The sequence below is a fragment of the Phacochoerus africanus genome, chromosome 15 (genome assembly GCF_016906955.1).
Source record: "Phacochoerus africanus isolate WHEZ1 chromosome 15, ROS_Pafr_v1, whole genome shotgun sequence".
Classification (NCBI taxonomy): Eukaryota; Metazoa; Chordata; class Mammalia; order Artiodactyla; family Suidae; genus Phacochoerus; species Phacochoerus africanus.
In genome coordinates this window covers 6,307,211-6,323,581 of record NC_062558.1, presented here as the reverse complement: position 1 = coordinate 6,323,581, position 16,371 = coordinate 6,307,211, and the positions used below count along the sequence as shown (strand labels likewise).

General features: G+C 43.9%; 1 protein-coding gene across 4 annotated transcripts in view; it reads right to left on the bottom strand.

Moving 5' to 3' along the window:
• Positions 1-8,392: 8,392 nt before the first annotated feature.
• XPO7 (exportin 7) overlaps positions 8,393-16,371 on the bottom strand; it is a 95,550-nt gene continuing 87,571 nt past the window's right edge. For all 4 annotated transcript variants that reach the window (XM_047762470.1, XM_047762472.1, XM_047762469.1 and 1 more), the window contains exons 22-28: positions 16,254-16,336; positions 15,844-16,058; positions 15,454-15,592; positions 13,347-13,507; positions 11,749-11,847; positions 10,851-10,978; positions 8,393-9,996 (exon numbers count right to left, since the gene is read on the bottom strand). In XM_047762470.1, coding sequence (XP_047618426.1) covers positions 9,903-9,996; positions 10,851-10,978; positions 11,749-11,847; positions 13,347-13,507; positions 15,454-15,592; positions 15,844-16,058; positions 16,254-16,336 — 919 coding nt within the window. In that variant the 3' untranslated portion in view covers positions 8,393-9,902. The remainder of the gene's footprint in view (positions 9,997-10,850; positions 10,979-11,748; positions 11,848-13,346; positions 13,508-15,453; positions 15,593-15,843; positions 16,059-16,253; positions 16,337-16,371) is intronic.

Sequence of the window (16,371 nt, the reverse complement as noted above, 5' to 3'; positions counted from 1 at the left end):
ATTGCTGTTTCTGTCAAGATTTCCTTCAAGGAGTTCCCTTTGTGGCTCAGTGATTAACAAATCCAACCAGGATCCATGAGGATGTGGGTTCCATCCCTGGCCTCATTTAGTGGGTTGGGCATATGGCGTTGCCGTGAGCTGTGAGGTAAGTCGCAGACACAACTCAGACCCCATGTTACTGTGGCTGTGGTGTAGGCTGGCAGCTGCAGCTCTTATTAGACCCCTAGCCTGGGAACTTCCACATGCCAAAGGTGTGGCCCTAAAAAGCAAAGCAAAAAACAAACACAAAAATATTACCCTCAATACTATGGTACTATGGATGGGCCTGATCCAATCAGTTGAAAGGCTTAAGAGCAGAACTGAGACTTCCCTGAAGATGTTTTGCCTGTGGACTGCAGCTTCAGTTCCTGCCTGAGAGCTTCCAGCCTGCTCTTCCTGACAACTTGCCCTATGGATTTCAGCCTTGCCTAGCTGGCCTTGTGATTGCATTAGCCAATTCCGTGTGATATATCCCTGAGTGAAACACCCATTGATGATTTGGGTAGTTTCCAGTTTTACGCTATTATGAGTAAAAATGCTATGAACATTTGAGAGCAAGTCTTTACACGGATATGTGTTTTAGTTTTTCTAGGATAAATACCTAGGAGCAGAATTGCCAGATCATTTACTATGCTTATTATATAAGCATAGTATGACTTTATGTAAAATAATTTCCAAAAGTATAGACTTTATGTAAAATAATTTCCAAAATTTCTGTACCATTTTGCATTTCTCTCAGAAATGAAAATTCCAATTGCTCATCTTAGTCAGCACTTGGCATCGTCACTCCTCTTAATTGTATCCATTCCAGTGATTGTATCTAGTGACATCCCTTGTGTTTTTGTTTTCTTTCCTTTTTTCTTTTTTTTTTTTGGTAATTCTTTGATGACAAATGATGCTGAGTATTTTTCAATTGTTTATTGGTCACTAGTGTATCTTTGCCAAAATACCTGTTTACATATTTTGTTCATTTTAAAATTGGGTTATTTTGGGTTGTTCTTATTTGTGTCAAGTATATGTATTTCAAAGATTTTTCATTCCTGTCTATGGCTTGTCTTTTCATTTTTTAAAATGGTATCCTTTGAAGAGCAGAAATTTAAAAATTTGATGAAGGATCATGTTTTTGATATTTTAAGAGATCTTTAAACCAAGCGTGTGAAAAATGTCTCCTGTTTCCTTCTAGAACTCTTGTAGTATAGATTTTACATCTGCGAGGCATTTGAAGTTGAATTTTGCGCATGGTGTTAGGTAAGGATAGAGGTTCATTACCCCCCACCCCCAAGTGGATATTTAATTCCTCTAGGACCATTTTTGGAAAAGGCTATTCTTTTTCTCTATTGAATTACCTTGGCATTTCTGTCAAAAGTCAGTTAACCATATATATTGGTCTGTTTCTGCATTTTATTATTATTATTATTATTATTTTGTCTTTTTGCCTTTTCTAGGGCCACATCTGCAGCATATGGAGGTTCCCAGACTAGGGGTCTAATTGGAGCTGTAGCCACTGCCCTCCACCAGAGCCACAGCAATAAGGGATCTGAGCCGAGTCTGCAACCTACACCACAGTTTACGGCAACGCCAGATCCTTAACCCACTGAGCAAGGCCAGGGATCAAACCTGCAACCTCATGATTCCTAGTCGGATTCGTTAACCACTGTGCCACAACGGGAACTCCTGTTTCTGCATTTTATTCTGTTCTATTGGTCTACCCTGGTATCAATACCACACTCTCTTGACTACTGTAGCATTATTTCAAATCTCGAAATTAAGTTAATTGAGTCCTCCAACTCTGTTCTATTTCAAAACTGATTTGGCTCTTCCACATTCTTTGCGTTTTCATATATGTTTCAGAATCAGCTTGCCAGTTTCTACCCAAAATCCCAGTTTCTGGGATTTTTATTGGGATCTTGTTGAATGCATAGCTCAGTTTGGGGAGAATATCCACACCAACTCAGTCCTTCAATCCATGAACATGTTGTCAACTCATTTATTTAAATCTTCTTTAATTTTTTTCAGTGATGTTTTATAGATTTTAGTGTTCAGATCTGGCACATATCTTAAGTTTATTCCTATGTATTTCATGTTTTTAGATACAATAGCAAATAGTGTATCTTTCAAAATTTCATATCCTAATAGTTTCAGTGTATATAGTTTTCAAATATTGACCTTGTATTCTGATTTTGCAAAATTCATGTATTAGTGCCAGTAGCTTTTTTTGTATTCTAAATCATGACATCTGTGTATAAAGACAGTTTTACTTTTTCTTTTTTTTTTTTGGTCTTTTTGCCATTTCTTTGGGCCGATCCCGTGGCATATGGAGGTTCCCAGGCTAGGGGTCGAATTGGAGCTGTAGCCACCAGCCTACGCCAGAGCCACAGCAATAAGGGATCTGAGCCGCGTCTGCGACCTACACCACAGCTCATGGCAACGCCGGATCCTTAACCCACTGAGCAAGGCCAGGGACCGAACCTGCAACCTCATGGTTCCTAGTCAGATTCGTTAACCACTGCGCCAGGACGGGAACTCCAACTTTTTCATTTTTGACCTGTGTGCCATATCACATTGTGTGTGTATTTCTCTAGTTAGGACCTCAGGTACAATGTTGAATAGAAGTGATAAGAGTGGGCATTCTTTCCTCATTTCCATCTTAGTGGAAACAGTCTTTCACCTTTAAGTATGTTGTTGGTGGTAGGGTTTTCATAGATGTCCTTTAATGGGCTAGGCCTATTTCTTTCTAATCCTAAATGCTGAAAATCTTTTTTTTTTTTTGCCATTTTTTGGGCCGCTCCTGCATCATATGGAGATTCCCAGGCTAGGGGCCTACACCAGAGCCACAGCAACGCGGGATCCGAGCCCCATCTTCGACCTACACCACAGCTCACGGCAACACCGGATCGTTAACCCACTGAGCAAGGGCAGGGACCGAACCTGCAACCTCATGGTTCCTAGTCGGATCGTAAACCACTGCGCCACGACGGGAACTCCTGTCTTTTTTTTTTTCCTAGAATGCTGAAAATCTTAATCTTGAATTATATTTTGTCACATGCTTTTTCTTTATCCATTGAGATGACCAGCTTTTTCACCTTTGTTTATATGGTGAATTACATTTATTGATTTTTTTAAATGTTTTAAACCAACTTGCATTTCCATGAACAGTCCCATTTGGTCATGACATTTTATGCTTTCTTATATATTCCTGGATTTGATTTGTTCATATTTTGTTAAGTATTTTTGCATTCATGTTTGTGAGGGCTATGTCCAAAGGTTTTCTGTCTTCTTCTTTAATGTCTTCGGTTTTGGTATCAGGGAAGGCTTGTTTCATAAAATGATCGGGACATGTTCCCTCCGCTTCTGTTTTCCGATTGTTTCGTGCAATTCCAGGGCTCTGCTTGCAAGAGCATGGAAGTCGCCTTGGACCACAGTTCCATTCAGGCTCACCAAGTACTCTGACCTCTTCCCCATGATTCCTCCACTTTGACTCAGTTGCACTCTATTCTGGATCCCACGAATGGTACTAAAATCCACTTTCCTTTACCCTTACAGAGTCCTGTTGATTCCACCCCTCATTCCCAGTATTGCTCAACTCTTTCCCCACAGCCCTTGCCTTCGTTCAAATCCTTATTAATCACTAGTTGGTAAATTAAATAATTAGGATTGGTCACTAGGCTACCTTGAGACTTAATGGCTTTTAGGATCAAATCCCAGCCTCCTGTGCTCCACAGACACATAGGGGACTGCACTCCCTCTTTGGTCATGCTATATTTGCAGCTCCTGGAAAGGTAGAAGACGTTTCCCGCCTCAGTGCTTCTGCGCTGAGTGTTCTTCCCCGCCTTCTTCCAACCCGGTTAGGTCAGTTTGCGCTCCTCTGGGAGGCTCCTCCTTCGTATCTCAGAACAGAGCTCCCAAAAGCCATCTTTTTCGGTCTGTTTTGCCCACTCCACTGGTTTTCTTCCCAGCCAGAGGCCAAGTCCTTGAACAGTGCCACTGTGAATACCTCCACCGGGAACATGGTCCAACTCTGACCTTCCCCCAAATGAAAGCTCCCGAAACCACAACCCGCGCAGACCCTACCGGAATCTGCCATCGCAGCCCACGTAGCGGAGGAAGGAGTCGTGACTGCGCCTGCGCAGTGCGGCAGCGGTGGGGGAGCGGCGAAGCTGAGAAGACACGCCTCGGACGCGGGGCTGTCTGCGCAGGTGCGGCAGGGTCGGAACGGACGCGCCGAACCTTCTCCGGTGCGCGGAGGCTTGTTGGGGAAGCCCTGCCGGTTCAGGGGTGAATTCTTTCCCGATTTCCTTCGCAGGGCTGGGAGGCTACTGTCAGAGGCCTCTGCAAACAGTGTTTTAACCCGCTCAACGCAGGCAGTCGAGGTCTCTTTCTGTAGGGCCTTCACCCAAATGAGGTCCAACTACTCTCCACCTACCATCTTCTGCAGTTCCTCCCACGTCCCATATACACATCCTTTACATTCATCTTTTTCTTTGGTCCTAGCTCGTCAGAAGCACGTTTTGGTTGCTGGGACAGGGAGCTGGTGAGGTTAGAAATAGCTCAGTTAAACGGGTGAGTACGCCCTAAGACTTAGGGACAGGATGGGGAGTCTGCAGATACGAAGGCTCTCTCCATTCTGATCATCTGGTGTCCCACCCTCTGGCAGCTTGTTTAGTGACTCCTCGATCCCGAAATACACCCTCTCTCAGTTTGAAAAGATGGGCAAAGGGCACAAGGTAGGGTGTAGAGGCAGAGATGGAAGTGCCAACAGTCTAATTGAATGGAAGGGTTCTCTTGCAGTTTGTAGCTTGGTTGGTAGTTTATGACTTGGTTTGCCTTGTGACACATGTCCCAAACTCCAAGGTGTTAAAAGGTGGGGAAATGGTTTCCAGATAAATAGAAATGATAATGGCTGGTTATATTCTTTAACTGAAAAGTGGTTTCATTTCCATTAGTTTTCCAATTGAACTAATTTAGCCTTGAGAGGATGCTTTACCTTCAGTGCAGTGTTGTCATCAGTCTATAAGAGCTGAGGGTGGATGGTTTGGGTCTGATTTCAAAGATACTGATCTTACGTTTGTCCACCCTTCTATCAAATGCTGAAGAGTGGCTCCTCTGAGCTTTACATAAGACCAAACTTACTATCCACTTAATCGGTTCTTATCCTGAGTTTGTTCTCTAGAGCTTGAATCCAGATATGCATCTACTTTCTTAATTTGTTATCCAACAGCAGGGGTTAGGAGATTCCTCACTTGCCATTCTTCATTTTTTTTTTTTTTTCCTTTTCCACACCCACGGCATATGGGGGTTCCCAGGCTAGGGGTCCAATCAGAGGTACAGCTGCCAGCCTACACCACAGCCACAGCCACGTCAGATCCAAGCTGTGTCTGCGGCCAACACCACAGCTCACGGCAATGCCGGATCCTTTAACCCACTGAGCAGGGCCAGGGATCGAACCCGAAACCTCATGGTTCCTAGTTGGATTTGTTTCCACTGCGCCACTAGGGGAACTCTTCTTTTCTTTGTGACCCATTAATGGGATGGTTTGGGCCATTTAGGTGATGCTGTTGTGCTTATGTTTTATAAGTCGTCTGTCGTCGTGGTTCTCAAACAGAATTTAAAATATAACTGTGTATGGCTTTTGTGTAAGTATTGTTCACTACCCTATTCTGGAGTCACTTTGTACTGTTGGGGGATTTTACAGAGAAGAGTGACAGTGCATTTGCCTTGTAAATTATGTTTTTTGCTCTTTTTAGTTTCCTTCTGTTGTTGACTCTAAAAAGTATATGGCTTATAGTGGATGCTGACAAATGAATAGACAGCAGTCAGGCAATCCTAGGAACCAAAACCAAGCTTAATTTCATCCTCATCCCTTTTTTTTTTTCTTTTTTTGCTGTGCCTGTGGCATGCAGATGTTCTGGGGCCAGGGATTGAACCTGCACCACATCAGCAACAATGTCAGATCCCCAATTTCCTGGGCTACTGGGGAACTCCTCATCCTCTATTCAGATCATCTGATGTCCCATTGTCTGGCAGCAGATTTGTTCAATGAAACTCATTGATCCTGAAACACACTGAAGTGGCTGAGCAGTGAATTCCAGAGTATTTAAGAAACCTAAGATATAATACTCAGGAGACCAGCTACAGAGGCAAGAACCCTTAGACATTATCTAGCACCTAACTTTGGTTGCTGTAGTAATTATGGCTGGTGAGTGAATTCTCATCTTTTTGGAGTTCCTGTTGTGGCTCAGTGATTAATGAACATAACTAGCATCTATGAAGATGTGGGTTTGATCCCTGACATTGGGTTAAGGATCTGGTGTTGCCTCGAGCTGTGGCATAGGTCGCAGATGGCTCAGATCCCACATTGTGTGGCTCTGGCATAGGCTGGTGGCTATGACCTCTAGACTGGGAACCTCCACATGCCATGGGCATGGCCCTAAAAAGACCAAAAAAAAAAAAAAATTCAAGTTTACTTTTAAAATATTTAAAGAACTAGGACTTTTAGAATAGTTATCATTATTTACATTTTCCCAGGTCTTGTTATCAGAGCTATGGCTTTTGCAGGTGCCTTGTAATTATCTTTGTAGATCTAGGTTTATTTGTAGATGTAGCTTAAAATTTTGGGTGGAAAGAGGATTGGCCAGTGGTAGACAGGATGTAGAGAGGTGTTTTGGCACTCTAGAGGCAGTTCATCTTACCCTATGACCACAGGTGTTTTGAAAAGTGGCCTGTTTCCACACTTGGTTGAAACTTCACACGGAATTAGAACATTTTCCCACTTGGGGGAAGAAAATAAGTTTTTAATAAGTTTGTGTTTGCAGAATATAAAACTATTATTTCTTAGTAGGTTGTTACTTGTCATTAGAAAATTGGTATGTGGCTGAAAGCCCTTACTTCTTAAAATCTAGAAACCTAAAATTTGATCCTTGGCCAAATCCCTTCTTCCTTTGTCTGATTTATACTTTAGTGGGAATAGATAACCCTATTTATTGGCAAAGCCAACAAATCAAATACATACATACACACATAATACAGTTTAGTAATCTGCAATAAAGACTCAAGGTGTTTTATTAACGTCAGGGTAGTCTGTGTCAGGAAACACTGTCCAAAGATGCCTGACTTGATGCCCAGGATAGCTTAGAAAGTAATAACCTCATGCTTCAACTAAATAAAGCCGCCATGAGATTTCTTGAGGAACCAAAGTTTAAAGATGAACAGTGATTAGGCTGAATCGTGTGAAACTGCTTATACTTGATCACAAAAAAAGAAGCTATTTTGGGGGTGTTCAAGAAAGCAGCTTTACTGTTTAAAAGTTTGATATGTTTGGTAAGATTTTAACTGTGTCGTGATTGGACAGTGCTTAGGGCTGCACTGAGGAGATAGCATCTCTGCTAAATTTTTTGCCTTTGAAATTGCTTTTGTGGAAGGAAAGGTGGGGTTTGGGATTTTGCTGATAAAACTGTAGCTCAGGATAGTTGGGGACAGGGAGGATTTCTCTTTCAGGTACCTGTGAGAAAGTTGTATTTTATCTTATTTACTACAAAATTAGAATTCCAGGTCACTGGAGCATGTGACTGCAGCATTCTGCATATGAATGAAGCCTGGCTGTGTTCAGTTTTTGTTAGGCTTAGATACAGACTTGGCTAAGATGAATCAATTCTATTTGTCTTCTAGCTATTAGAATATACTTTTTGGGGGGGGGGGTGTCACTGAAATAACTTTGGACCAGAGACCAAATAGACAAAAAGTAGCTAAATCTAGTGGACAAGAGTGGCCCTCCACAGCTGTGATTACTGAATATAAATCTGCATTAAGGTACAGGTAGGTATTGTAGTACCTTAATACTTTTCAATGTTCCTGGCAACCAAGTTCTTTTATACCTAAGTACTTCATAGCATGGGCATGAGAAATACTCTGTTAACTATAGTGCTCTTCACTTGGTAATTATGGCTCATGAGGTCTGTGCAGTGTTTTAAGGGATAACATTTATCTTTAAACATGTCAGGGTCTAATGAGTGAAGCCCAGTCCACGTTAGAGGAGCAGACATCAGAACATTAACTTAACTGGGGTTTCTGCAATTCTTACCTCTCTCCTGGTTACCAATGTTATTGCCTGGAAGCTCATAAAGAGGTAGAGTGGCTTCACTTTTATAGCTATGGACCCAGCATATTTTCTATATACAGATAGATAAAAGACACTGAGTCAGACTTAGTCAAAGGAGCAACAAGCTAATGTCACAAGGTTAGCTTGAGCGGTCCCTGTCACCCACTGGCTTTTAGGAATGCACGTTTCAAACACCGTCATGTGTTCAGAGTGAGACATGTCCCTGTAGACACACTAGACTTGATTGCTGAAACCACGTCAGTAGAAACCATTGAAGTTTATTGGCGGTCACAATGCTTACACTGTATGCAGCAAACACCCTTACAAGTCTATCCGCAACCTGATCACGCAAGAAAGGATTCACCACACAGTCGCCAGAGGAGAAGGAAAAAAAAAAAAAAATCAACAGGCTTGTTTCTGGGGGTAGAGGAGAGAAATAAAAATAAAACCTAATTGATGAGTGTCCCATGGGCAAGAGCTGAACTAGAGATGCGTACAACTAGCAGCAACAATTGTGGAAAAAGTACAAGGCAAATAGCTTTCTCCATTAATTTTCCTCTGTAGGTTAATTTTTTTTAATATTCAAAACATTTATTATGGTTTTCATTTTATAAAAATGTATATTTTTAAAGGAGTGGGAGAATGTTAAATACTTCATGCTAGGCAGACCTTGTTATTAAGAACCCCTCCACTGTAGTAACTTCCTCCAGTTCATACATTCACGAGTGCAGGGTACATATATAAATATCCACACGCACACATCCACACACACTGCCTCGACGGCTGGGGAAGACTGAAAGTTATTGGCCACACGCCACTGGGCCTCTGGTGGACTCATCCAGACTGCTCAAAGGGAGAGCAGCTGGCTCAGCTCCTTCTCTCTGGTCTCCACCTTTGCAGAGACTAGGAACCCTAAATCACAGGGTCGCATCTGACTTTTAAAAGCAAGAGGCATCTGTCTGAGGATGAGGGTAAGCAGAGTGGGAAAGAGGATGAAGCTAAGAACACCAAACACTTTTAGCTGGAGTTGTCTTTCACTGCAAGAGGCCAAGGGACCCAGGGCAGCATTTCTGGCTGAGGGGGAGGGATGGTGCTCTGCATGGCTTAGAGTTCCTAATAACAAGGGTAATATAGTAACAGGAAGTGAGAATTTGGGGGCAAGGAAAGGGCAATAAGAAAAAATATACATTTGGAATTTTTACTTTTTTTTTTTGCCTCTCTACACTGTGTCACTAAATATATCTCTGCACGTTCACACATCCTCGTCCAGTAAAGCTTCAGGCCACCAGAATACACATTTTTTTTTCCTCACTCGCATACACAACCCCTCACATCAGCATTGGTGCACTAGACTCTGTAAAAATTTTTCAGTCACACTTTGTTTTTAAACTTGAGTCAATATAAACCTTGTTCAAAATGTTATGAAAAAATGTACATGTTTATACAAGGCAGGTTGTGGCAGGACACTGGGGGTTCTTTCCCCTTGGGTGGCCCCAGGAGGAGGAGGCTGGAGTCTCACACATTTGTGTCTCTGTCTCCTCCCACCACCCTTCCCACCCAGTCCCCCCGGAACCAGCAGCGCCCTGCCCCCCAGTGAGTGCACTCACACCCCTATTCCCTGGGGAAGAAGCTAGTTGACCTTTGCCATTTTCCCCACACCCCTGGAGGAGGGGGCCAGGATCAGCCAGGCCCTCTCCTTTGTAATTGTTTGCCCCTCTGGGCCAGACCAAAGGGACGCTGCTCTGTACACGTGGAGTCCAAGGAGGTGTCAGCTCATCATATCATTGCTATTCACGCCATAAGTGGAATTCTTCATCGAATCGTTGACTTCTCGACGGAATGCTGACAGGTTCTGGGTGAACCTACAGAGAGGATGCATGTAGGTTGGGGGAGTGGGGTGGAAGCGGAAAGTCTGCCTAGAATGTCTTGAGCAGACTAGTGGCTACCAAGAGCAGAATTGCATGAATCAATGGGTTCTATTTCTAAGGTCAATTTACCTCAGTCTTAAGACCTCAAGGGAAAGTTGAGCTAGTTTAAGGCCCTCTTCTACCTGACAGCTTCAGGGCAGGCCTTGAGATCTGGTCAAATCTAGGGCTTGCAGGATCACCTTGGGCTCATGGCAGCACAAAAGGAATCTCACTGACAGAGATGGAAGGTAACTCTCACAAAGTGAGGGCTGGAAGAGAATGAAGCTGTCTCATTTCTGAATGCCAACAGAGCTGTGTTGTCCAGTATGGTAGCCATCCGCCACATGTGGCTGTTAAGCATGTGAAATATGCTCAGTGTAACTAAGGAACTGAATCTAATTAAAAGACATTTAAAATCCAGTTGTTCAACTGCACCTTAATGAACTTTAAATACCATATTTTAAATTAATTAAAATTAAAGACAATTTAAGTGTAAAATACAAAGGATCCTGATGACTTAGTTCAATAAAAAGAATGTTAAAATTCTCCATTTAAAAATACCGATTACAAAATGACACGGTAATATTTTGACTACATGGGTTAAAAATATATTAAATTGAATGCTTTTTTTTTAAACACCCCCTTTTAGATGTGGCAACTAGAAAATTTAAAATTACTTGTATGGCTTGATATTCTATTGGGCAGTACTGCTTTAGATGGCTCTAAGACTTTTAAGGGGTCTCCCTCATTTCAGTGATTTGAAAAATAACAGTTGCCTAGGATTTCTTGGCAGAGCCCTCTACACTCACCTGTCCCTGTTTTTCGTTAGAAGATTTCGCTCAATGCCTTCCATCAGGTTTTCAAAACACAGATGCATAGCCTGCTGTTTCTCTGGTGGCTGGCTGTTCACGATACTGTTCCTTAGGTCAGAAAAATACTATAGGAGAAAAAAATGGGGAGGCTGATGAGCTTTCCATCACCTGCAGAAATGGAAGGTGTGTTCTCCAAGAAGAAACAGATACTTTTTTTTTTTTTTTAAGTTCAAGCAAGTTTAAGCAAGTACCTGTAGGACAATGTATTTTTATCCTACTTAAAAATCAAGACTTTAAAATTTATAAATGCTGTGAGGGTCATATGATCCAGATTCTTCTTTTATAGGAATCTCTAGACTTAACTTTTTTTTGTCTTTTTAGGACCACACCCATGGCATATAGGTGGAATTGGAGCTGCAACTGCCAGCCTACGCCACAGCCTATGCCACAGCAACATGGGATCTGAGCAGCGTCTGCGACCTATACTGCAGCTCATGGCAACTCAGGATTCTTAACCCACTGAGCGAGGCCAGAGAGCGAACCCACGTCCTCATGGATACTAACCGGGTCTGTTACCATTGAGCCACATGGAGCTCCATCTCTAGACTTACTTATGTTTATAGCAGAGCTGAAACTAGAATGTAGGTCTTAGGTGCTCTGATCTCCAGGTAATTCTCTTCTAACACTTCCTCATCCTTGACCTTTTGTCTGTACTACCAGTTGCTGACTTCTAACCATTAAGTGACTGTGTGTTGTTGAGAGCATGAGTAGAACATGCTCAGAAAGTAGGCCATTTTCCCTCTTTCACCGCAAAAACCGGGGGTGCTTCTGTTTCTCACGGTGCCCTGGACAGTGACAGCCAGATGCGTGCCTACCCCGGCTCTGGCTCTCTTACCTTTTCATTGAGTAGTATCAAGCCCAGCAGGGGTCGGGACATAGACCACTGGTTCCTACAGTCTTCAAAGATGATGATGTTCAGCACCGTTGACAGCATCTGGGGATGGAGAGCCAGAGGCAGTGACCTCGTGTGCGGCTACCCAAGGCAGAATTACGGGTTCTAAATATAGGAGTTCATTAGGATGAAGGACTTTTCTGTCTAGAGTAGACCAGATAAATATTTTATCAAGAATCACTTTAATCTTCTGTTATAAGGCAAGTTTTGTTTCTAAGGTATTTCCTTCCCTGCTCTTTAAATTGGTTTGGTAATTCATTTAAAAATGGACCTTCCGGAGTTCCCATCGTGGCTCAGTGGTTAACGAATCCGATGAGGAACCACGAGGTTGTGGGTTCGATCTGTGGCCTTGCTCAGTGGGTTAAGGATCCGGCGTTGCCGTGAGCTGTGGTGTAGGTCGCAGATGCGGCTCGGATCCCGCGTTGCTGTGGCTGTGGTGTAGGCTGGCGGCTACAGCTCCGATTCGACTCCTAGCCTGGGAACCTGCATATGCCACGGGAGCGGCCCAAGAAATGACAAAAAGACACACAAAAAAGGACCTTCCCAGTTAACCCTGATTTTTCTGGGAATGGGATGGGTCAAGTAAATGACTCTAACAAGGCAAAACCACCTTGCACTCTAGTTCCCAGTATAGCTCCCAAGAACTTTTCTTAGAAGAGCTTTATAACATTTTGGGGATGTTCACTACTCTCATTTTTTTTTCCTTTCTTTCTGGTCTTTTTAGGGCCATACCCATGGCATATGGAAGTTCCCAGGCAAGTGGTGGAATCAGCTATAGTTGCCAGCCTACACCACAGCCACAGCAACGTGGGATTTGAGCTGCAACCTACACCACAGCTCACGGCAACTCCGGATCCTTAACCCACTAAGTGATGCCAGGGATCAAACCCGCATCCTCATGGATACGAATCAGATTCGTTACCACTGAGTCATGAGGGGAACTCCCCACTACTCATTTTGAAGACAAAATGAGATTGGTTAAACTACCGTTGGCTAAAAATCTAAATAATTCCATTGATTCCTTTTCCTTATCTATTTTTTTCTGGTATATTTCTACATATCTTATTTTTGAAACAATGTTGCAAACAAATAAAATAATGGCAAGCATATGGTTTGATCTCCTTGTCTTCAGTTATCTCCTTTTGTCCTGCATTCTTGTTTCTATTTTGCAAGTGGCAGTATACATTTTACAGCTAAGTACTGCCAAGTCATGCTCCATTTATGGCAATGGAAGAGCGAAGTCATTGTCAGGGAAGGAGGATAGTGCTCATAGGACAGGCCCAAGGCATGGAGGTTAGTGTGACACTGAGAACAACTCAGAACCTGATTTTTTTTTTTTCTGATTTTCTATATCCATATCCAGTGATTACTCAGCAAACTCAAACTCTATTGCAATTCAAGACTTAAATTCGCCTTGGCAGCATCAACCAGGTAAGATGTTAGTCAGACGCCTCATCTTGCCTGGCCTCCCCTCCCTCTCGCAGAGAGGTTCTTCCACTGTGGAACACCCCACACTGCCTCCCGCCCCTCACGATCCTCACCTGCTGGATCATCTCTGGATGCTGCTGCATGATATGCAGAAAGCGGTCACTTTCCTGGTTCAGGGGCGTCGTCCTCTTCTTGGTGCTACGTGACAGCTGCTTGAAGAGGTATGTCACAATGTGGTCCAGGCAGGAGCAGCAGCCTGTGCATACCATGGTGTCTGGAAGAAAGGGCAGAGGTGGAAGAGAGCTGCTCATGGTGATTTGGGCAAGTGTCAGATGCCCTCAGCTGAGATCCCAAAGAGGTACCCAGGCCAACTGGGAACTGTGGCCAGTTCAGCCAAGACCATGGCTTAGGATGCTGCCTATTAACCTCTCACCCTCGCCGTCCACCAAGGTCCCATTCTAAGTTTGAAAGCAAGTGTGTCATAAAAGCTACCAATATAAAGAAATAATACTGAAATTACTGACTCAGTGTGATGTGGATTTACGTCTTCTGCTTCATAAAAAAAATAACAAAAAGCTTGTACTGTATATAGCAAGTACGTTTATTGCCAGATATTGTGCTATTGTTGTGCATACAAGAAGTTATTACCTCTATTCTTTTGAGAACTCCAGGAGGCAGGTATTCCATTTTATAAATGAGAAAAACTAAGTTTGGAGAGGTAGTTGTCTTCCCTCCAGATCACACTGCTAGTGGTTAGAATCCAAGTCTGAGATGTGAGCCTGTACTACTCACATCTGTTCCCTGGGTCACTAAACGCAGCTTCACAAAGCCTGTCAGTATCTATAGTTTGTTAGAGTGGGGCACTCTATTATTTACCTATGGCATCTCCGGGGGAAGGTGTGGCAGGAAGCTGCAGACACTACAGCCCAGGCTGCAGAAAGAGCTACCTGGGTGAGACGAGGCCAGGGGACTAAGGGATGAATCCCTTCAAGAGTAAACTGTCCCGTTTCCACTCACGCAGAAGTTCCTCTATTTTTTAATTTTTTTGCTTTTTAGGGTCGCACTCATGGCATGCTACTGGCCTACGCCACAGCAACATGGGATCCAAGCCACATCTGCAACTTACATCACAGCTCATGGCAACACTGGATCCTTAAACCCACTGAGCGAAGCCAGGGATCGAACCTGCAGCCTCACGGTTACTAGTCAGATTCATTTCTACTGTACCACAGTGGGTCCTCTATTTTTAAGAAGCTGTAAAGCAGCCTTCGAAGCAGGGTCTGATACCCTGGCTAGACTGTTCCAGATATGGCTCCGCACCCTGCTGGAAGTAAATGCCTATCAAAGAAGTGGCACAGAAGTGTGGCTGACTCACCACAGTAGACAATCCAAAAGTCATTCTCTGTGCATTTGCTCAGCCTAATATAACAATGTATTTTATTCTCTGAACACATACACACCTACTAAGATTGCTGGAAGGCGGCTTGGTTGACAAGATGGTTGACTAGACCCAGGTGGAGTAGGATGGACAAACATACAGAGCTGGCTGTGTCAACCCTTCCACTGCTTGCACTGCCCTAAGGACAGACTCCAAGCACCTGGCCTGACTGAAGAGCACCCTTGGTGATCTCTAGATCTGCCCCTCCAGCTTCTCTTGCTTCCTCTCTCCTCCTGTGCAAAGGTGCCAGCCATGTGGATTTCCTGGCTCTTGCTGGCCTCTAGGGGCTGGTACTGGCTGTTCCTGATACTAGGAAGCATCCTCCCCGACTAACGGGAAAACGCCTGCTGCTCAGCCTTTAGCTTTATGCTTTGACACCCATCCTTAGGCCAGCCTTGCAGGAGCCTAGCTCCTTAAACCCAGGAGGTTAAGGATTCTTCCCCAGCTCTCCCACAGCACCTGGTACTCACCCCTACTGCTGTGTGCAAGTAGGTTAAATGTGGTAAACAGGCAGTTGTCTTTTTACATGTCTGTTTCATCTTCCAGATAAAAAGCCCCTAAAGCCTAGCTCCTAAAGCTCCTGCCTCGCATGCACAGTGCCTGGTCCTTAGGAGGGGATCAGTGAGTTTTTGCTGGATGAGAATGTGCCCATGAGTTATATACTCTGTTTAGGGCCAACTCCCCGAAGCAGTAATCCTTTTGGATACTGGGGCAAGATTCTCCCCTTTCTGCTTAGTTAAATGGTAAAAACTAACCAGCCAACCAACCAACCCAGTGCTTACCAAGTGCAGTAAGTCCTTCGGAAATGGAAGAGAGAATATACATGATGACATGAGGTTCCAGGCTTGCAATAAAGTTCATGTGGTCCTGGGTCAGGACTTCCAGTAGTGAGTAGTAAGACTGGCTGAGCTTGGGGTAATCCTGTGGGAGAAGAATGACGAAAATCAGCCTAGGTGCTGTGTACCTCAGCACACATGAAGCAAGATCTTTAAATCAAATAGTTCCCTTCAGACAGGAAGACAGAAGACCTAGCTGGAACTGGCTTCTAGTTCAACAGTCACTCATGGTCTCAGGAAAAAAAAAAAAAAGGAAAAACAAACAAACAAAAAAACCAGACTAAACATGACACATGATGAGGAGCTCAGATCCTGTCAATGAGGCTTTGGGCTTACCAGGAGGTCGCTGTGGGGAATAGAGAGGAGCAGCTTGATGAAGGTCTGTAGAGCATTGTCCAGGGCATCGTCCCCATAGAGACGGAAGACTCCAAAATTGACGTAACTCCCACTGAGAGCAGCCTTCAGCATGGAGAAGCAGATGGAGATGCCCTTGAGCTTCAGTGCATAGACCTGGTCCTTTGGGACCTCTCCTAGTGTCAGGATGCGATTGCCTGAGGAGACGCGTGATACATGCTGATTCAACCACATGGTAACCGACAGTTTGCATGCCCACTCAGCCCTCTTAACTCTTGCCACCGAAGGTGCTGTCGCACAAGGGTATGAGCAGCACAGCCCGAGACCCACCCTGCAGTGTGGCGACTGAGCTGGAATTCACTCCCAGGGGTCTGCTCCTCTGAAGCACTTACCATACATTGTTATCATCTTGCTGGTTTCTCTGAAGAGCAAGATGCCATTGGGGGAAGAGACATCAAACTGCAGCCTCTGGGATCTGAGCAAAGAACAGAGGGAAGTCAGAGGCATGCT